The 22,441-nt window shown below is 45.2% G+C and overlaps 1 protein-coding gene across 1 annotated transcript in view; it reads left to right on the plus strand.

The window, feature by feature from the left end:
- Positions 1–4,364: 4,364 nt before the first annotated feature.
- Positions 4,365–22,441, plus strand: part of LOC143131588 (uncharacterized) — a 99,336-nt gene continuing 81,259 nt past the window's right edge. Inside the window, exons 1-3 of the mRNA XM_076291225.1 lie at positions 4,365–4,542; positions 4,934–5,026; positions 9,036–9,217. Coding sequence (XP_076147340.1) covers positions 4,965–5,026; positions 9,036–9,217 — 244 coding nt within the window. The 5' untranslated portion in view covers positions 4,365–4,542; positions 4,934–4,964. The remainder of the gene's footprint in view (positions 4,543–4,933; positions 5,027–9,035; positions 9,218–22,441) is intronic.

Here is a 22,441-nt window from a genome sequence, read left to right on the forward strand (position 1 = left end):
ATTCACGCTAGTACATCCCACACGTTTTTGATATACAGAATGTCATAAAGTCCTAATGCTGTGAAAGAATACATTTTGATCAGATCTGGATTTAAGAAAATTATTGATGATGACGTCCCTGCCCCCTCCTCTCTCCACCCCACCATGCCCACCATCTCCCTGCCCCCACCCCCCCTAACCCCACCATGCCCACCATGGTCTGCCCCCACCCCCCCTAAGCACACCATGGCCTGCTCCCACCCCGCCTAACCCCACCATGGCCTGCCCCCACCCAGCCTAACCCCACCATGCCCACCATGGCCTGCTCCCACCCCGCCTAACCCCACCATGGCCTGCTCCCACCCCGCCTAACCCCACCATGCCCACCATGTCAATCTGGATTACTTTGTTTTCCTCTTGAAATCCCAGATGACGGCCCTTCTGTGGGAGGGGTCATGTGGGGACGCTGGCCATGTGTAAGCGGGTCAACGTAGCATCACCACACTCTTACCACATCCCTTCTACAGCCTCGCAGCACACGTATGCACATACATACAGACGTGGTGTGTGTGTGTGTATGCTCATGTGTGGATGACCGTGTGTGTCTGTGTGTGTGTGCATGAGCATGTGTGTGCATGAGTGTGTGTGTGTGCATGAGTGTGTGTGTGCATGAGCGTGTGTGTGCAGGAGTGTGTGTGTGCATGAGTGTGTGTGTGTGTGTGTGTGTGTGTGTATGCTCATGTGTGGATGATTGTGTGTGTCTGTGTATGTGTGTGCATGAGTGTGTGTGTGCATGAGCGTGTGTGCGTGTGTGTGCATGTTCATGTGTGTGTGCGTGTGTGTGAGTGTGAGGCCAAAGCTTCCTTCTGGCTTATTTCTGCTCATATCTCAGAGCCATATGGTGAGGCCCCACACACACGCCTGACGTACAGTAACTCAAATCAGCCTCTCAGCCTTTAAGAGACTTCCCCAGCATTCAAAAGCATTCAATATACTTTAAATATACTTTAAATAAATACACTTTAGACCACACACAGCTTTAAATATACTTTAAATATACTTTTCACTGTAAGCCCTAAATCTGTTACCTCCCCTCCAATGATCTGGATTTAATTTGTTTGCAAACAGAGGGCTTTATCGATGACAGGGAGTAAACATTGGCAGCTGCTGCCACTAGAGGGTCAGCCTGGCAGTCAAATGAACCGAGCAAGCTAGCTGCTAACCGTTAGCCAGGTTTGCGTGCGAAGGCTTACCCTGGCCGCGGCCACCGGGCTTATCGATGCTTAAGTCGAGGCTAATCTTCACAAGACTGTGGACAGGGATGCGATGGGATTTGTGCTGACACACAAACTGCCTCCTGCAGCAGCGAATGACAGTGTTGTGGAGCTTGCGCTTGATCTGTCAAAACACTGCTTCGCTGGCCCACGCTGACATCACAGCATACCAGCATGCCAAGGGAGGGTGGGGTGGGGTGGGGGGAGAGAGGGTGGAGGTGGAGGGCGATGGCACCAGCACCCTGACCGAGACACACTCCTCTGGGGAAGAGGTAGTGATCTAAATTATGTCTGACTGCACGGGGGACACATGCATTCCCAGTGATCACAATATTGCTCTTGTAATGTCAGGCAAGGCAACTGCAATGATATGAAGATGCTGTCTCACCAAAGAGACACATCTTCAACCAAATCAAATGGCCTGGTGATATCATTACTTATCATGCCAAGTGAGACTACAAATTGAGCACAAATGTAAGGTTTCTCAACATTAAAGCAACAATTTTTTTATTATTATTTCAAAATAACGACTTTAAACTCATTTTAATGGTACACTGGTGCATAGTGGACAGAATGGTGCTTCTACCATTGCCACGATGTGCTCGGTGTAGTGCTTTGTTGTAGCACTTGGTGTTGTGCTTTGTTGTAGCGCTTGGTGTTGTGCTTTTGTAACTGGTGTTGTGTTTTGTAACTGGTGTACTGTGCAGGAGCCATATGACCCTTTTGGTACTTTGGGCCATCGGCTGCCCTTCACTGCTCATTTTTCAGTGTGCAGGGAGGTTCAAAAATGATAAAAGATTACTCTAAAAGGAAATTACATGTGTAATGTACAATTAATTAATTAGGATATACATTGAAAATTGACGGCAAGGGATAGATACAAATTCTTTCGTTGTATTGCTTTAATAGAAAAATAATTTGCAATTAAATAGTTTATTTCATCCAACAATAAGTATAGTATAAGTATATATACTTTTGATCCCGTGAGGGAAATTTGGTCTCTGCATTTATCCCAATCCATGAATTAGTGAAACACACTGCACACAGTGAGGTGAAGCACACACTAATCCCGGCGCAGTGAAATGCCTGCAACAACAGCGGCGCTCAGGGAGCAGTGAGGGTTAGGTGCCTTGCTCAAGGGCACTTCAGCCATGGCTTACTGGTCGGGGTTTGAACCAGCAACCCTCCGATTACAAGTCCAAAGCGCTAACCAGTAGGCCACGGCTGCCCCATAGAGCTGACACTACAATAGATAGATAGATACTTTACTGATCCCCAAGGGGAAATTCAAGAATAAGAATAGCCCCTATGCTTTTATGTCAACTTTTATCTACGTAGATACCCCCCCCCCCAGCATTCTGAGCATCAAATGACAGTGCGTGCTTCCTGTAGGCCCTTTCTTCCCAGCCCTGTCTATGTTTCACTGCTCTGCGTGTGAGTGGACTAGTGTAGACCTACGTGTTTTCGTTGCAGTGCGTTACAGCATTCCCTGCGCTTGTGTACAGTGCCGGCGTCTTTGGGACATGTGCGGTGGGTCCCACTCCCACTCATCTGTTGTGTCCCGTCCCCCTGCGATGTTCTTGTTGCTGGAGATGTGGCGGGCGGGCGGGCAGGCAGGCGGGGATCTGATCTGAGTCGGGGAGACAGGTATCACGCTCTGGCACCTCTTGCTACAAATCTTTATTTCATGAACACCGCCACGGTCTCATCCTCCACTCACCCATGAAATATGTAGGAATGGGAATAGCAGTTAAGTGTGTGTGTGTGGTATCTTATGCACATACACACAGACACACACTCTTTCTTTCTACTGCCCATGCATGCACACATGAGCACGCGTGCGCGCGCGCGCGCACACACACACAAGCAAACAGTTGTAAACTGCACTGTTCACTGCTGCGGTCAAAATGGAAAGACCACCCTTGTGGCGCATTGGGAAGCACATTGTACCTGATTTAAGCATGTGCATTTGAGCTACCCTTCCCTGAGTTATCGTTACAGTCATAACTAGTTCCATACCAGTTTAAAACATGTGAAAGCATAAGCTAACTCTATGATTGCTTCTTTCTGGGGGAGTGATGCAAGAACTCCGTCATACATTGATGAAGCGCTGGGGAAGTGTGTAGTTGTACTGACAAAGACAACATAGCTACATAGCTACTCGACTGAAAGCAGAAGTAAGCGTGATGAATGTAAACGCTCTGTGGAAAACTTCTCTTAGCTGCCATTCCAGCCAATCAAGAATACACAGAAAAATGTATAGCCTACCGTAGACTAGCCTATATCACTAAGTAATGACATATCAAAAAGTTTACCGTTTTCGCTTCGTTCCTATCCTACCCATTTGAAATGGTCGTTTCGAGTTACAAGGCAATTGAATAGGCTACTAAACAAAATCTGACAGATTATTGTCAAAGATTATGTTGAGTAAATGAAAAAAAAAAACAATTCTATTTATTTACGATACAAAGTCACACAGCATCTGTCGGAAGGAAAAGCTGACCGCCAAATGAACCCATCTGAAAGGATTTGTACATAGCCAGTCTAATGTAGACCACGACCTAGGAGGGAGACGAAGGATTTATTTAGATTTCCAACACAGATTTCCGTCTTCTTAAACACAACCTTACATTAGTCGTTAATGCGACATTAGCTGGAGCTATTAATAAACAATAACATCCAGATGCAGGGTTCTATTATTAATCTTCAAACGCACAGTCGGCATGAAGGCTTCTTCCCCATACCCAAAGTATAAACTCGTTCTAGAAATCCAAGTTGTCGTCTTCAGGGTATGGTGCTAGAAAGCGCCAAAAGTTTTCGATCAATTGCTGGTCCAAAATATCCGATCCATTTGACTGAAGCCTCGGATACCGAAGAGTAACTCCTTGTAAATTCGGCTTCATGGAGATTTGTAAAGGAGAGCTTTGCGTGTGACCCCTCCCCTTGCTCTGCCCTAAAAAAAATCACAAAACCGTGTGTGTGTGCGTAACGCGCGCGCGCAGTTTGTGAGGCAGAATTGCGTGCGAAGAGCTCGACTTGTCATTCGGAGGAATCTGCCACCTGAAACGCGAGGAAGTGAGCGGCGACTCAATTGGGTATAAAGCATCAACCACATCTGCCTCGAGCGTAGCAAACTGATGAAAACATCAGTTTGGAGTTGCTTGACTTTCTCTCGGTCGCTCCTCTGGAATAACCGTTCATTTATGAAACCATAAATATTTTTTCCTTGTCAATTGATATCCAATATTACCATTATACTGGAACTGGGATATTCTGACAGAGAGTCCTGGTAAGTTGATTTGCTTATTTTGTTCATGCTAATTATTAATTGTGGGATGATTTTGTGTGCTGTAACCAAAACCTTGTGAGTCAGTACTTGTTTGCTAATTGTGGGTCAAACGTTTTTTGGAGCGTTTCAACGATTGGCTCCTGGCAGAAAACAACAGCCACATGGCACAGACGTGTCTTACTTTAAAACCTGAGAGTTTTTTTTAATTATCTTCATTCACATTATCACTTATTTTTTATTAAGACTAATAAAGTATAGGCATATTGCAATTATTGCAATTGCTAATTGCCACTAATGTTTTCAGTGTGTAGAGCACAGGCACAGTCGATGACTTGATGCTTTTCTCTGCTATCATGTCCTTAAAAAACATGACATTTGCGTGTGTTTTCAGCGCACCTGTTACATCCAACGAGCGCCGCACCATGATCCCGCCTGGAGACTGCATGTATGCCGGTAGAAAAAGAAGGAAACCGATTCAAAAACAGTTGAGTATAAGACTATTTAATGTCGTCAGTTTGGTTGAAAGTCTATAGCAATGAGAAGAAACTGGAATGTTGAAATGGATGCATCCTCTAATAAACTGACAATATGTCATGCCAAAACATCTTTACATTTTTGTTGCTGTAGAAGAAAAAAATGACCAGTTACCAATTTCCAAAAGTATTTTTTTTAATTAGACAAAACAACAGGTAACAATAATTATGTGTATTATTGTTATTATTATTATTATTATTATTATTATTATTGCTATTATTATTATCATTGTGACTATATTAATCAAATATTTAGGAAGAGTTGGGAGAGTAATGGTACTGAAGGACTAAATATGCACTTTAAAGTCCTGCCTCTATGAATTGTGGATCAAATGCAAACACTGGCTTTATGAGGAAGGCAGAAAATATTTGTAATTGAATCTGTCGATCATGTGGTTCATGCTAGCCACTGCAGCTTTGAGTAATCAGATAGTTTGGTAGTCTTTTAGTGATGACCTACACACGTCCAGGACACAGTGGGTGAGTGCCACTCTGTGTTTACCAAATCCTCAGCTAACTTTTCAAATGATTGGTTAGTGGTGATTTGCGAGCGCATAATGTCAGTGTGCTCTTTTGGTTGTTGTTGGGTGAGTGGGGACTCCTCTTCCGAGTCCTCTGAGGTCGCTTGCTCTGTCTTCACATTTAGCTTAGAGAGAGAAACACTGTTTGGATTATAGTGTGTGCTGTGATATGCTTTACTGTAACAGACACCTTTTCATCAATTTGCCCATTTTCATATATCATGCCAGAACCAGCAGATGTACTCAGTCTGGTCCTTAATGAGAAGCAGAGGTCACTACTGTGTGGATATTATATCAGCCCGCTTGCAGATAACTTGCTGAGTTCAGTGTGTAGACTTGGTGGACATCAGACCCGGGGTGGCGGCCAGGGCCCAGTGCTGTCCAGTCCTGTGACTTTGGGGACACTTCTCGGGGGCGCTCCTCGGAGGGGGTTATTTAAAGATGCGACACGAGGCCACGTCCATGTGGAAGAAATCAGACTCTCCCCCTCCACCAGAACACATCCAGAGACAGGCTCCCTGGGTAGCCACTGAGAGAGAGGGAGAGAGAGAGAGAGAGAGAGAGAGAGAGAGAGAGGGGGAGAGAGAGAGAGAGAGGGAGAGAGAGAGATAGAGAGAGAGAGGGGGGGGAGAGAGAGGGGGAGAGAGAGAGAGAGAGAGAGAGAGTGGGAGAGAGAGAGAGAGAAAGAGGGGGAGAGAGAGTGGGAGAGGGAGAGAGAGAGAGGGAGAAAGAGAGAGCAGTGTTTACTCTATGTTGATTTGGTAGTGGCGGCCCCCCACGGTTTAATTTTCTTCCCCCACGGTATCAGAAATGGGGCAGACGTACAATAGTCGCAGTTGCCTTTCAAAATTCATTGTGCAGACCTGTTGTAGATTCTCCAAATATACAGCTCAATCACAACTGAAAATAATGCCTCATTGTGTGTGAATAAAGGTGAATACATATAATTGTTTGTGTTGCAGCAAAGTGTCAGTTGTCAGTTCCGTGGGACGGGGGGACGGTGGGGAGTGGGGGGGTGGTTCGGACAGGCCTGCCCCCACTGCTTAAAAAAATCCTAGAGGAAACACTGGAGAGAGAGGAGGAGAGAGAGAGGGAGAAAGAGAGAGAGAGAAGGAGGAGAGAGAGAGAGAGGAGGAACTACAGGATTGTTCTTGTGGCAGTCCCTGCCTGAGTGCTTCGGTTGAGAACAGCCCGTCCAGAGAAACCGTTCTGAGTTCACGCACCTGTCCGACTCGGAGAGTTTGTCCTCGGACAGAATTTGAGGACAGAGTGGGCAAAGGGACGCGCACTTACTGCAGGGGACGGGCTACTCTCACACGCTTTGGGCAGTACAGTAGGATGGGTCAGCAGGGGACGGGCTACTCTCACACGCTTTGGGCAGTACAGTAGGATGGGTCAACAGAGGCAGTAGTGGTTGTAGTGGTTGTGTAATATATTTTGCATGGTTTACATGGGCAGCCAATCTCTATGTTGCCTGTATGCGTGCCAAAGATTCCATGTTAACTCACATTATGCATTTACATATTGTATGTAATGTGACAACGTACTCGGCTGTCTTCATCAAATTGTCATGTTAAAATGTGAAGTTTCAGTGAGGGCAAAACAGAGAGGTTTTTGAGTTTTTCTTTTACTATTTGACTGCATGGGACCCGAGCGTGGTGTGTGTGGTGCTTTGGAGCCGAGCACGGTGTGTGTGGTGCTTTGGAGCCGAGCATGGTGTGTGTGGTGCTTTGGAGCATACAGTACGCATGGGATTGAACAGAAGCAAGCTGGCTCATCATTGGCCAGCGGAGCCTGTAATCTAGTGACCCCTCCCTGACCCCTGCGTTAGAGTCATGACCTTTCTCCACACTAATCGAGTCTATTCAGCTCGTTTCGCTGAAAGGTGAAAAACCTTTCAAAAACACTGAACAGCATTTGGAGTTGTACATCTGACAGAGTTGATTTAAATGAAGTGGTCCCTTAGTGGTCGTATAGCATTACCCAGCGAAACACAGTTACGTTGAAATGCGTCCAGCATCAACTGCCAATGAGAGTCTTCCCATGTGGCCTTTCTCATTAAGTACCCTTTTCACTGACCTCCAGTTGGCACAGGTGTCATTAGAGGACATGCCCTCCACGGGCCCCAAGGCCCTTACTTTGACCTTGTCTTGGCCTTATTGGTTCTATACTTAAAAATCCAAGGATTATTTGTGGTTGTCTTTGAAGGGTTTGATTTAGTGAACAACGTCACAACTATGAAGAATCTTTTTCAGCCACGACATTAAGACATCATTTCCAGAATATGTAGGCATAATGAATGTTCACTGTGAGTGTGATATGGGCCATTCTGTGAGACTCACTATGTTGATTATTGTGCCTGGTCTTACTCAACTTGTGTTACAGTTTAGTATATTACTCAGTGTTACTTGCATAATGAGTAATGTTACTCACTGTTACTTACATAATGAGTAATATTACTCAATGTTACCTACAAAATGAGTAATATTACTCACTGTTACTTACATAATGACTAATGTTACTCACTGTTACCTACAGTACATAATGAGTAATGTTAGTCACTGTTACTTGCATAATGAGTAATGTTACTCACTGTTACTTACATGATGCGTAATGTTACTCACTGTTACCTACAGTACATAATGAGTAATGTTAGTCACTGTTACTTACATAATGAGTAATGTTAGTCACTGTTACTTACATAATGAGTAATATTACTCAATGTTACCTACAAAATGAGTAATATTACTCAATGTTACCTACAAAATGAGTAATATTACTCAATGTTACCTACAAAATGATTCATATTACTCACTGTTACTTACATAATGAGTAATGTTACTCACTGTTACCTACATAATGAGTAATGTTACTCACTGTTACTTACATAATGAGTAATGTTACTCACTGTTACCTACAGTACATAATGAGTAATGTTAGTCAATGTTACTTAAATTTTTTGTGATTATGATTTTTTATTTTCAATCAATAAACAACACATATCATACAGAGAGAGCATTCGGATGAGAATAAAAATAAAATTTAAATGAAATAAAGTAAAATAAAAACACACACAGAACACAACACACTTAACAAATACTGGCAGCAAACTCATATTGACTAAAATATTTAAAGAAGCTCTTTGAGGGCAGAGGCTATATTCATCCAGGTGTTTACAGTGGTTGTCTTTGCCTTATTAATCTTTGCAGTTGTACACTGTCAATGTTACTTACATAATGAGTAATGTTACTCACTTTTACTAACATAATGAGTAATATTACTCAATGTTACTAACATAATGAGTAATATTACTCACTGTTACTTACATAATGAGTAATATTACTCACTGTTACTTACATAATGAGTAATGTTACTAACTGGTACCTACATAATGAGTAATGTTACTCACTGTCAGCTCTGCTACTTGCATTGCCTCCAGGAAACCGGTTCCGGTAAATGAGAAGTCCAACCCGTCCAAGCGGCACCGAGACCGGCTGAACGCAGAGCTGGACCGGCTGGCCAGCCTGCTGCCGTTCTCCCCTGACATCATCACCAAACTGGACAAACTCTCCGTCCTGCGCCTCAGCGTCAGCTACCTCAGGGTCAAGAGCTTCTTCCACGGTAAGGCCCAGTGCTCGGGCATCCGCAGGCCAAACATGTCGAACCCTCCCCGCGCTCTCCGTTTGGGTTGTGTAAAGAAGCAGGCCATGTAACTGTATTCACCTGGTTGGTTAGTTAGTTAATTAGGTACTTAGGTAGTTAGTTCAGTAAGGAGACATGAGTAGAGAATGGTAAAGCTAATGTTCTGTTCACTTTTCATCTGTAAGTTGCATTGTTTGTTATTGTACCTGTCCAGATGCAATCAAAACACAGTGCTCTCTTGCTCTCATTCACCACAGACATAAAGCTCTCTTGCCCTCATTCACTACGGACATAAAGCTCTCTTGCCCTCATTCACTACGGACATAAAGCTCTCTTGCACTCATTCACCATGGACATTAGGCAGGTTATTTGTGGACAGCAGTGGCCATAAGAGCTGGTGTTTCTTCCTGACTGTAAGGATTACTGGAGATGGCGTTGTCCTATTCTGTCACTTCTCCCTTGCCGCTCGACCGTAAATGGATGAGCTCACAAAGCGCATAAATAGTTATTTGGCTCTCTGTCCTGACCACTTCTCTCTTTTTTTTTTTTTTTTTGAATTTTTTTATTTATTTATTTTTGTTATTTTTATTTATTTATTTATTATAACAATGCAGTAACAAGTGGCAGTAGCATCAAAGCCCCGAGGCCACGGTCCAGCTCAGGCGTACTGGCGTAATCATTACCATCAACATGTGACTAGAGAATATGCTGGCTAGCCATTACCATGACCAGCATAGTGACCAGAGAATGTGCTGCGTAGTGGCTCAGAAGAGTTAGACCAGGCAGAGACAACTTCACGTCATTGGTATTACGAAGATCATACACATCCAGGCAGAACTCAGTTAGACCTGAGGGAAGTGGATGAGCTGAAACTAGGAAATATGCTGTTCATTGTTGTAGTGTCCTGTTGCCATCTTTGAAAAACCTGTGTCAGCTTGTGAGGTTGTGGCGCACAAGATTTAACTGAAATGTTGTGATTTCAAATGAAACATAGAGGCATTAACCAACCATTATTTAGAGTAAATTGAATTCATTATATGACTCCCAAGATGTTACTTCACTCTCAAAGTGGAGCCGTAACTGTGAACATGTGACTTCTGAATGAAGCGCCAGAGCTTTGCCTTTCATGCCTACATGCCCTTTATAAACGGCCAATAAAACTCTCATAAACTGTGTGTTTTAATGGACATAAGGCCCTGCTACTGCCCCCCCCCCCCCCTATCTCCCCCGTCTCAGGAGCCTGAGACGCCATGTGACAGTGGACCTCTCTTCCTGCCATGGCTGTGACAGTGGGCCGTGGAGAGTAGAAAGGTGCTTGTGAGAGTGGAGGGGTGCTTGTGAGAGTGGAGGGGTGCTTGTGGCCCGTGGAGAGTGGAGGGGTGCTTGTGAGAGTAGAGGGGTGCTTGTGGCCTGTGGTTTGTAGACGGGTGTTTGTGGCCCGTGGGTGCTTGTGGCCCGTGGAGAGTAGAGGGGTTTTTGTGATTCTCTCTCTTCTCTCTCGCCTCGGGCTGCTCCTTCATCTTTCATGTGCTGTTGGGTGATATGAACGAAGTGTGAATGCATGGATATGCGTACCACTCATATTAGATCAAACACACACACACACACACACACACACACACACACACACACACACACACACACACACACACACACACACACACACACACACACACACAGTTACAGACACAAACCCAAATGCAAATGCTTGTGTATTCAGTACATGCAAACAGTGATAAACCTCACGAGTGTCATAAATACCCATAATGCCACAGGAGCACCCGTCCCCAGAGATGGAGGAGAAAGATCAAATGTGGCCAAATGCAGCCATGTGTCGCTCATGTTTGCATAACTCTGGATTACTGCAAACGTCTTACGACAAAAAAGAGAACATCAATAGCAATGGTTTGGTGGCTTCTCCGAGATCTTTGACTCGTTTGCATGATCTGGAGGAAGACTGTGGCGCTCCTCTCAGTCTGAATACCCCGGCACTGCCATCCACACTTCCTCTCAATTATTCAGTGAGCACTTCATCAAAACACCTAAAAACATTGTGCTGCTCACCCTCTCTGTGGCCCCAAAACACACAGTGTGTGTGTGTGTGTGTGTGTGTGTGTGTGTGTGTGAGAGAGAGAGAGAGAGAAAGAGAGAGAGAGAGAGAGAGAGAGAGAGAGAACACTTCAGGGCCTCAATTAGAGCTGGCATTTAAATGACAGCAGCCCTTTGTGTGAAAACACACACAGACACACACACTCACACTCTATATCTCTTTCAATACACACACACACACACACACACACACACACACACACACACACTAAGCGCTTTCAGACATACGTGTAAGACCGGAGGTTCTGCCGATGTTAAACGGTGGGGCCGTATATCTGAACGACATAACCGGTCATATGGAAGTCCGAATTTACCCGGTGTTTATACTACTCCCCCCCTAGTATTTCCTCCGGACATTATGTAAATGTGCTGTGTCTGAACGAGGAGTAGAACATGCGGTTAAAATTCACACCTAGTGAGAGGGCGTGTTGGTGACGTTTCTTTCGTGTGTCCATGTGGTTAGATCTGACTTAAATGCCAGTGTTATGATGGAGTGGCATAGTGCTGTCCAGAAAATCTCTGACCTGGAAAGATGCAGACATCACGGAGCTACTGTCCATGAGGGCATACAACATTTTGATAGAACACCTGAAGGGAACGTTAGAGACACGTTAGCCTACAACTGCATGGCAAGGACGAATTCAGAAGACTGAATCATCATAAGCAGAAGGCGCTGAAAAGGCAGTAGCCTACAGCGACGTCGTTGACGACAATAACAGGAGTATTTAATAAATTGTTAGCCAACACGGTTTTCTGTTCATTGATAGCCTTCATGACCTGCTGAGCTCACTGATATTTGCTGATCATATATGCCTAGAGAAAATGAAAACCAAGAAAACCCAACTTTGTTCCAAATGCGACACATGGGGAGAGGATGCTTTTGGAAAAAATAAACCATGAAAAAACGAACAACTTCACTGTTATTAATGTTAGAATTTTGTTTGTTGCTTAAAAACGTTGTATGATCTTGAAGTCTTGAATTAGCCTACTGAATTGGCTGGTAGCCTACCATAAAGTTTGTGCATGCTCTCTCTCTCCAACGCAAACCAGATTTGGGGTTCTATAGCTAATTCTGGTACATAACGTTGAAAACAGATACATGTGTTTATTTAAAGCACACATACAAATACTGTAGGCTAGGTCAATTTCAAGTGCGCACTTACGTGACTAGCCTACTTCAAGTATTAGCCTATGCACAATAGATTTCTCTTCTTTAGCCTACATAATGCATAGGCTACACTTTGTAAACAAAAAGCAGCTGTGACAGGCAGCGGCCGCATATATTCTGCGTGTGTGTGTGTGTGTGTGTGTGTGTGTGTTACTGAGGAAGGAGAGTGAGATGATGTGTGTGTGTGTGTGTGTATATATGTGTGTGTGTGTGTGTGTGTGTGTGTGTGTGTGTGTGTGTGTGTGTGTGTGTGTGTGTGTGTGTGTGTGTTACTGAGGGGGAGAGTGAGATGATGTGTGTGTGTGTGTGTGTGTGTGTGTGTGTGTGTGTGTGTGTTACTGAGGAGGGAGAGTGAGATGATGTGTGTGTGTGTGTGTGTTTGTGTGTGTGTGTGTTACTGAGGTGCTGTGTCCCTCTGCCGCCACTAGAGGGGCCGTAGGGAAGGCCGAGTCCACGTGAGGGTTGAGTAACGCCGGGCCGTTCAGCTGCACACACACACACACACACACACACACACACACACAGATGCTGGAGACCAACTGGACAAGAGACGGACGCTGAGCTGGACGATCTGGTGATGCGGAATAGCCATGAATATCAGCTTTTGTTTATTTATTCATTTAGTGAATATGCTGTTGTAATGAAACCAGCATTGTTAATAGCCAAAGTGATAGATTTGCATTGCTATCTGTGCGTGCGTGCGTGCGTGTGTGTGTGTGTGTGTGTGTGTGTGTGTGCGTGCGTGTGTGTGTGTGTGTGTGTGTGTGTGTGTGTGTGTGTGTGTGTGAAAGTGTGTGTGTGTGTGTGTGTTTGTGTGTGTGTAGGTGTGTAAACGCATCCAAGAACAGGAAACACTGGAGCTCTGAGTGCATATTCTGTAGATGGCTGTTCTGGTCTGGCCTGTCCCTCTCCTATAGCCCTGGCCCATTCAAAGGACAGATATGTGTTCCATTTACCATATGAATTTCCCCCTATTGCATTTCTTATGCCATATTGAATTAAAAAGGAGCAATGGACATTGATTTTGCCCTGCAGAATGTATATTGGAAGCCCTAGAGCACATGTGCATTTAATTGTTAATGACAGCTGACCTGTGCTGCAATATCATCCAATAATTTTTTTTTCTTACATTATGCTCCAAACTTGACTGTGACTCAAAAGCCTCTCAGAGTTTGGTTTGTCATCCACACAGCATGTGACTGTAGCCTGCATGGAGGCCGTAAGCAGTGTAGAGATCTCTGGCTAACCACAGTCCCATCAAGAGCACAGTTTTAGCATTCCTCCTGTAGTGACCACAGTCCCATCAAGAGCACAGTTTTAGCATTCCTCCTATAGTGACGTGGACACACTGCAGTCCATATGAGCTACATGTTTATGTGTTTTATGAGTTGAAGTCCTGGGGCACTCTATAAGAACCGGCCCGTACTGTAGTTCTGTCCAGTGCAGAACCGGCCTGTGCTGTAGTTCTGTCCAGTGCAGAACCGGCCCGTACTGTAGTTCTGTCCAGTGCAGAACCGGCCCGTACTGTAGTTCTGTCCAGTGCAGAACCGGCCCGTAGTGTGCTGTGGGGGCCTGCGCTGCCTGGACGCTGTAATTAATCGGCTCTTTAAATATTTATTTGGGAGATTAAATGGCCGCTGCCTGCTGTTATGTTGCTGCCTGCTCTGTGGCTTGGCTTCCTTCTTCATCTCCCTCCTCACACCTCCCTTTTCTCCTCTTTTCCTCTTTTCCTCCCTTTTCTCTCCTCCTTTCCTCTCTTCCTCCTCTTTTCCTCTCTTTTCCTCTCTTCCTCCTTTTTCTTGTCTTTTCCTCTCTTCCTCCCTTTTCTCCTCTTTTCATCGTGGACTTCCAAGTCCCACTGGTGTTTGATATCTCTATGCCCTCCAAATATCTTCTGCTCTTTGTTGTCCTAACAAGCAAAGCTGTGGCAAAGCAGCACACTAGTGCACTACAATACTTGTGTGCACAGATTACAACACTGTGTGTGTGTGTGTGTGTGTGTGTGTGCGTGCGTGCGTGTGTGCGTGCGTGTGACGTGTGACGTGTGTTATTTTGTATCGCTTGATTGGGGGAACCAGGGCTTCTGACACATTTGCAAGAGTAACTGATTGTGATAGCCAGATGTCTAATAGCAATCATTATAAAAAAACATTTTTCCTCCGAGAGCTACTCAAATAGACATGGCCGAGAGCTTTTATGTTAGCAGTGGCATGCCATGTATTCACATCTCCGCCCAAAACCCGCTGAATAAGATTTGTATGCTTTTTAAAGCTTCCTTGCAACTCATTGACCTCTCTTTGTAGACTGTAAATATGATTCTCTCTGGGTAGACTGTGAATTTCATTTCATAGAAATGTTTCCCAAGTGACTGGGTTATCAAATTTATGAACCTTTTGGAAAGCTACTTACAAACAGGTGGGCAGCTACTGGTAGCACGAGAGCTACCTGATGAAGACCCCTTATATAGAGTTGACTGTGATAGCGTTCCGTTCGCGTTGCGTCTGCTGCAACAATTAGCTTCCATTATAATCAATGGAAGTAGCTACACCAGACGTGACAGTGGGGCGTACGTTAGAAAAAAATAGACCATTCATCTAAAATGGATTTTACGCGTCGCGAACGGAACACTTCAGTTAGGCGCCTGGTGTAGCTCATACCTAAGACACTAAGACACATACATTTTGCATACATTATATTTAAATATATTGGCACATTATATTTAAAGCTTACTAGAAAGGAATTTGAAGTCTCTTATCTGAATTTGAATTCTATTATATGCTATACACACGATACTGTTGAGTGTTTTAGTGAGGCTGATTAGGGACAGTCAGAATCTATTAATAAGCAGTGACATCCTTGATATGAAATCGCTTCGTGAGACAGACACACACACACACACACACACACACACACACACACAAACACACTCTCAGAGCCACACACACACACACTCAGAGCCACACACGCACCCACACACACACACACACACACACACACACACACACACACACACACACACACACACACACACACTCAGAGACACACCCAGTAGACTGTCCAGAACCTCAATTGTTCATTGTACGGCACAGAGCCACCATCTCTCTCAGATGTGAAGGAGCCTGTTCCTCCTTTTCTCTTTCTCTTTCTCTTCCTCTCTCTCTCTCTTTCTCTCTCTCTTCCTCTCTCTTTTCTTTTCTTTCGTTTCTGTCCAGTTATAAGATAATCGCGCGAACGCCACCCGGGCCGTGTGAAACGTGGAGAGGACCAGAGCAGAGCAGGGGTGGGAATCAGCAGGCTGGATGATGAGCAGCAGATGTTGGGGGAGTTGAGGCAGGAGGACCCAGCCAGGCCTGGAGGGGGGGGGGGGGGGGCTGGGTGGAGGTGATGGAGGGGTGGGGGGTGATGGAGGGGTGGGTTGAGTGAGGGGGCTAATAAAGAGCAGGCCTCGTCTCGCTATCTGAACGCATCTGATCCCCGCTGGCTTAGCAAGAGCTTCTGAAAGGCGCTCTGGAGACCGACGTCTGGACCAGAAGAAGCCCACTGATCAGATAATTGCACGTTTAGAAAGACAGACTTTACATGTGTGTGTGTGTGTGTGGGTTTGTGTGTGTGTGTGTGTGTGTGTGTGTGTGTGTGTGTGTGTGTGTGTGTGTGTGAGAGAGCACCCGCGTGTGTGCATGTATTTGTTTTTTTTCCTCATTCTTGCTATTCTATTTGTTAATGGAATTCAAGGAAGGAAATGAGATGCTATTGTGCTGTCAGTGTGTTTCCCACTCACTGTAGTAGATGTGCCACTGACCCAGAGTACAGACACACTCCACACAGACACACTCCACACAGACACACTCCACACAGACACAGCCCACCAGCCCACCAGCAAAACAACTTCAGCAGCAGAAGCACATCCACGTACCCTTGTGTTAGACCTTTGGAAGACATACCCCTGTGTTCCCCTGTGTTCCCCTGTATACCCCTGTGTTCCCCTGTATACCCCTGTGTTCCCCTGTGTTCCCCTGTGTTCCCCTGTGTTCCCCTGTATATCCCTGTGTTCCCCTGTGTTCCCCTGTATATCCCTGTGTTCCCCTGTGTTCCCCTGTGTTTCCCTGTGTTCCCCTGTGTTAGACTGTCCATTCATGGCAACCCGATGTCACAGTCAGTACTGGCACAAGCAAAGGAAAGGATTTAGCTGAGTGCTGTTGTCTCATCCACACCCGTCACACACCCGTCACACACCCTGTGGTGACTGTGCTGGTCACACACCTGTGGTGACTGTGCTGGTCACACACCCTGTGGTGACTGTGCTGGTCACACACCTGTGGTGACTGTGCTGGTCACACATCTGTGGTGACTGCGCTGGTCACTCTTTGAAGAGTCCATTTTCCAGAAGTCCTGGCCCTCAGTCAGACTAACTCTTTATCAGGAGCACTCCTCTCAGCAGGGCCACACCAGGCATGCAGCAGAAGCGTGTGTGTGTGTGTGTGTGATGAGCGTGTGTGTGTGTGTGCGTTCTTTTCGCCGAGCGTCTGCTGCAACAATTAGCTTCCTCTGTAATCAATAGAGCTGCACCAGATGTGAGAGTGCTGTGGTCTTCTAAAATGATTTGTTATGTGTGTGTGTGTGTGTGTGTGTGTGTGTGTGTGTGTGTGTGTGTGTGTGTGTGTGTGTGTGTGTGTGTGTGTGTGTGTGAAATGAAATGAGCTCTTCAGCTGGGCACCCAGCGTAATCTGGTGTGACTGCTTATCAGGTCAACTGGTCAGCTTCCCCAGCATTAGGCATACAGCACACACAACACATTTTTATTAGAACAGAGTGAGAGCCGGTTGTTATTTCTGCATATTTACAGAGTCTGTTTCTTTTCTTTCTGCTTCTTTCATATCTTCCAGTAACTTCTTGTCAAAGATAATGTGCAAGTTAATGCAGACTGATTTAAAGATAATGTGCAAGTTAATGATTTCAAAGATAATGTGCAAGTTAATGTAAACTGATTCAAAGATAATGTGGAAGATAATGTGCAAGTTAATGCAAACTGATTTGAAGATAATGTGCAAGTTAATGATTTCAAAGATAATGTGCAAGTTAATGTAAACTGATTCAAAGATAATGTGCAAGTTAATGCAAACTGATTTGAAGATAATGTGCAAGTTAATGATTTCAAAGATAATGTGCAAGTTAATGATTTCAAAGATAATGTGCAAGTTAATGTAAACTTATTCAAAGATAATGTGGAAGATAATGTGCAAGTTAATGCAAACTGATTTGAAGATAATGTGCATGTTAATGCAAATGATTTGAAGATAATGTGCAAACTGATTTGCATGCAAGCTCTTGTAGAGTTGTTGCCTTAATGAGTTCATTTGAGAGCGTTGGGGCTGGTCAGCAGGCTGCTGGGGTCGTTAGTACCACTGGTCAGCAGGTGTTAGTAGTGCTGAGCACTCACTCCCCATTCTGATCCACCGTCTATTTGGGAGAGTGAGAGGGGTTGGAAAGAGAGAGTAGATGTCTGATGTGTGTGTGTGTGTGTGTGAGAGAGAGAGAGAGAGAGACAGTGTGTGTGTGTGTGTGTGTGTGTGTGTGTGTGTGTGTGTGTGTGTGTGTGTGTGTGTAAGTATGTGTGTGTGTAAGTATGTGTGTGTGTGTGTGTGTGTGTGTGTGTGTGTGTGTGTGTGTGTGTGTAAGTATGTGTGTGTGTAAGTATGTGTGTGTGTGTGTGTGTGTGTGTGTGTGTGTGTGTGTGTGTGTGTGTGTAAGTATGTGTGTGTGTGTGTGTGTGTAAGTATGTGTGTGTGTGTGTGTGTGTAAGTATGTGTGTGTGTGTGTGTGTGTGTGTGTGTGTGTGTGTGTGTGTGTGTGTGTGTGTGTGTGTGTGTAAGTATGTGTGTGTGTGTGTAAGTATGTGTGTGTGTGTGTGTGTGTGTGTGTGTGTGTAAGTATGTGTGTGTGTGTGTGTGTGTGTGTGTGTGTGTGTGTGTGTGTGTGTGTGAGTATGTGTGTGTGTAAGTATGTGTGTGTGTGTGTGTGTGTAAGTATGTGTGTGTGTGTGTGTGTGTGTGTGTGTAAGTATGTGTGTGTGTGTGTGTAAGTATGTGTGTGTGTGTGTAAGTATGTGTGTGTGTGTGTGTGTGTGTGTAAGTATGTGTGTGTGTGTGTGTGTGTGTAAGTATGTGTGTGTGTGTGTGTGTGTGTGTGTGTGTGTGTGTGTGTGTGTGTGTGTGTGTGTGTGTGTGTGTGTAAGTATGTGTGTGTGTGTGTGTGTGTGTGTAAGTATGTGTGTGTGTGTGTGTGTGTGTGTAAGTATGTGTGTGTGTAAGTATGTGTGTGTGTGTGTGTGTAAGTATGTGTGTGTGTAAGTATGTGTGTGTAAGTATGTGTGTGTGTGTGTGTGTAAGTATGTGTGTGTGTGTGTGTGTGAGGTGATGGCAGACTCTGATGTGTTTGTCTCGTGTGGAGAGAGCAGACACGAGTTATTTTGACGGCGTCTGTCACCGTTTCTGCTATCTGCTGGCCAATGCTCTGAGCAGCTGAGTAGCTGAGTGATTGAGTTTCCTCATACTTGGAACACACACACACACACACACACACACACACACACACACACACACTCTCTCTCTCTCACTCTCACATGCTATGTACACCCTCACATATACTGTATAATAATCATTTCTATGTACTACTGCACACAGTTCACATTTTAAAAAGACAACCCGGAGGACACAATCATTCTTCACAGAGGAGGGAGAGAGAGGAGGAACAGTTTGCTCTCTCTCACTACCTCTTCTCTCTTTTCTCTCTCTTTCTCTCTCTCCCCCTCTCCTCTCTTTCTCTCTCTCTGTCTCTCTCCTTCCCTTCTCTCTCTCCTTCTCTCTCTTCTCTCTCTCCTTCTATCTTCTCTCTTTCCTTCTCTCCTCTCTCTCCTTCTTTCTCCTCTCTTTCTCTCCTTCTCTCTCATCTCTCTCCTTCTCTCCTCTCTCTCTCTTTCCTTCTCTCCTCTCTCTCTTCCTGCCTGTCAATCACACAGAGGCTTTAGCCTGTTGAAAGACTGAGGCCCAAGTGTGAGACCTGATGAGCAGGATGAGACGTTGAGTTAAGTCCTTAAAGTCCACATCTCTGGTGTTGCTGTAGATCCAGCAGGTCACTGGTCAATGGTCACTGGTCCTGCTCAGTGGTCCTGGTTACTGGTCCTGGTTACTGGTCCTGGTCACTGGTCCTGGTTACTGGTCCTGGTCACTGGTCCTGGTTACTGGTCCTGGTTACTGGTCACTGGTTACTGGTTACTGGTTACTGGTTACTGGTTACTGGTCACTGGTCCTGGTCACTGGTCACTGCCACTGGTCCTGGTTACTGGTCCTGGTTACTGGTCCTGGTCACTGGTCCTGGTTACTGGTCACTGGTCACTGCCACGGGCACTGGCCTGCTGATGGAGATATCTAATTAGCATAAACACGTCACCGACATTTATGAAGATGGATGCGACAGAGGGTACTGATAGAAATTGGGAGCACTTCAGATGCTGTGTGTGGATGAGCGTGTGTGTGTGTGTGTGCTTCCCATGCTGATTAGATTGGGGTCTGACAGAGGATCACGGGACACACAAGTCTCATGAAGAATACAGCTCTGTGTGTGTGTGTGTGTGTGTGTGCGTGTGTGTGTGCGTATGTGTGTGTGTGTGTGTGTGTGTGTGTGTGTGTGTGTATGTGTGTGCGTATGTGTGTATATGTGTGTGTGTGTGTACACTGTATAGGGGTGAGTGATGGAGTGCACTTGCTGCTGGTGGGGTTTGTGTTTTATGTACACACACACACACACACACATACACACATACCCTAACCCTAACTCTTCAAAACACAAGTAATGCAGGGCAGCAAGGTCAATCGCACTCTCAGTGCATCACACGCTAAATCAGAATGTTTGAGGGCTCCGCCACTCTATCACATATCAATCACACGCCATATCACATGTCATGCTTATTTTAACCAGCACCATCTGTGGGAGCCTGTGGGAGCCTGTCCTTGTTGTCCTGTCCTCTCCTGTCCTGTCCTCTCCTCTCATGTCCTGTCTTCTCCTTGTTGTCCTGTCCTCTCCTTGTTGTCCTTGTCTGGTCTCTGTGTCACCAAGGCCTGCCACTCACATCTCTTAGCTCAGGGTTTCTCAAACTTTTTCAGATGAAGGACCACTTAACCAATAAAAAAGAAATGCACGGACCACCTAGCTAAAAAAAAAAAGATTAGACCTACTATTAGCCTACACAATAGGCCTACTCACTGAACCACCTTGCTTATTGTCTTTGCACGTTGGTTATTGTGTCAGAGGACTCATATGATTTAAACTGGCTTATTTTACATATACAGTGTTGCAGAACTGTTTGGATTTACATATAGGTTGGTTCAATATTGCAAACAACTCATCTATATTATATTTTACCACGTCTGCTCGCGGACCACTTGGGATAGCTTGCGGACCACCAGTGGTCCCCGGACAACACTTTGAGAAACACTGTCTTAGCTGAACACTTAACACTTCAACTATCCAGTGCTCATAGTCTAACTACACACTTCAACTACACATACTGCTTCAGTGCTCATAGTCTAACTGCATGTACTGCATGAGCTCCATGGGCATGTGGCACTGCATGAGCTCCATGTTGATGAGTGTGTAAATGTTGACTTCAGGGCCTGGGGTTCAGGTGCTGATGGAGTGGTGTTTGGGTCCCTGGAGGTGCGTGTGTGTGTGTGTGTGTGTGTTTGCTGATGTTTGAGACCCTGGAGGTGCATGTGTGTGTTTGCTTCGTCTGGGTCCAGTCTGGGTGAGGAAACGCACTTAGGCAAGAGGCGTCTGCCGTGCTTGGGCCCCTGTGTCCGGCCGGCGTACTCTAAATCGGGGCCCTGAAATGGGGAAGAGCAGCCACGGCGACCTCGAGTCGCCTGCGTCACAACCCACGTCAGAGCCACTTTCGAAAGGTCAGCGGCATGTCACAGCCCCGAGCTCCCCTCTGCCCTACTGGTCTGCAGAACAGTGCTGGCTCACAGGGACGCAATCCCTGACCGCCCTGCAGAACAGCGCTGGCTCACAGGGACGCAATCCCTGACCGCCCTGCAGACTGGCACAGCACTCACAACATGCGGTCGCTATATAGAGCAATAAACACTCACACCATGCAGTCGCTATATAGAGCAATAAACACTCACACCATGCAGTCGCTATATAGAGCAATAAACACTCACACCATGCAGTCGCTATATTATAGAGCAATATGATAAACACTCACAAAATGCAGTCGCTATATAGAGCAATAAACACTCACACCATGCAGTCGCTATATAGAGCAATAAACACTCAAACCATGCCATCGCTATATAGAGCAATATGATAAACACTCACAAAATGCAGTCGCTATATAGAGCAATAAACACTCACACCATGCAGTCACTATATAGAGCAATAAACACTCACACCATGCAGTCGCTATATAGAGCAATATGATAAACATTCACAAAATGCAGTCGCTATATAGAGCAATACTCACACCATGCAGTCACTATATAGAGCAATAAACACTCACACCATGCAGTCGCTATATAGAGCAATAAACACTCACATCATGCAGTCGCTATTTAGAGCAATAAACACTCACACCTGCGGTCGCTATATAGAGCAAACAAACACTCATACCATGCAGTCGCTATATATAACAATAAACACTCACACCATGCAGTCGCTATATAGAGCACTATGATAAACACACACACCATGCAGTCGCTATATAGAGCAATAAACACTCACACCATGCAGTCGCTATATAGAACAATACTCACACCATGCGGTCGCTATATAGAGCACTATGATAAACACTCACAAAATGCAGTCGCTATATAGAGCACTATGATAAACACTCACACCATGCAGTCACTATATAGAGCAATAAACACTCA

This window comes from Alosa pseudoharengus, unplaced genomic scaffold, assembly GCF_046254945.1.
Source record: "Alosa pseudoharengus isolate Yale_2024_CS ecotype anadromous, Long Island Sound unplaced genomic scaffold, YU_APseudo_1.1 YU_APseudo_1.1_scf_18, whole genome shotgun sequence".
Taxonomy (NCBI): Eukaryota; Metazoa; Chordata; class Actinopteri; order Clupeiformes; family Clupeidae; genus Alosa; species Alosa pseudoharengus.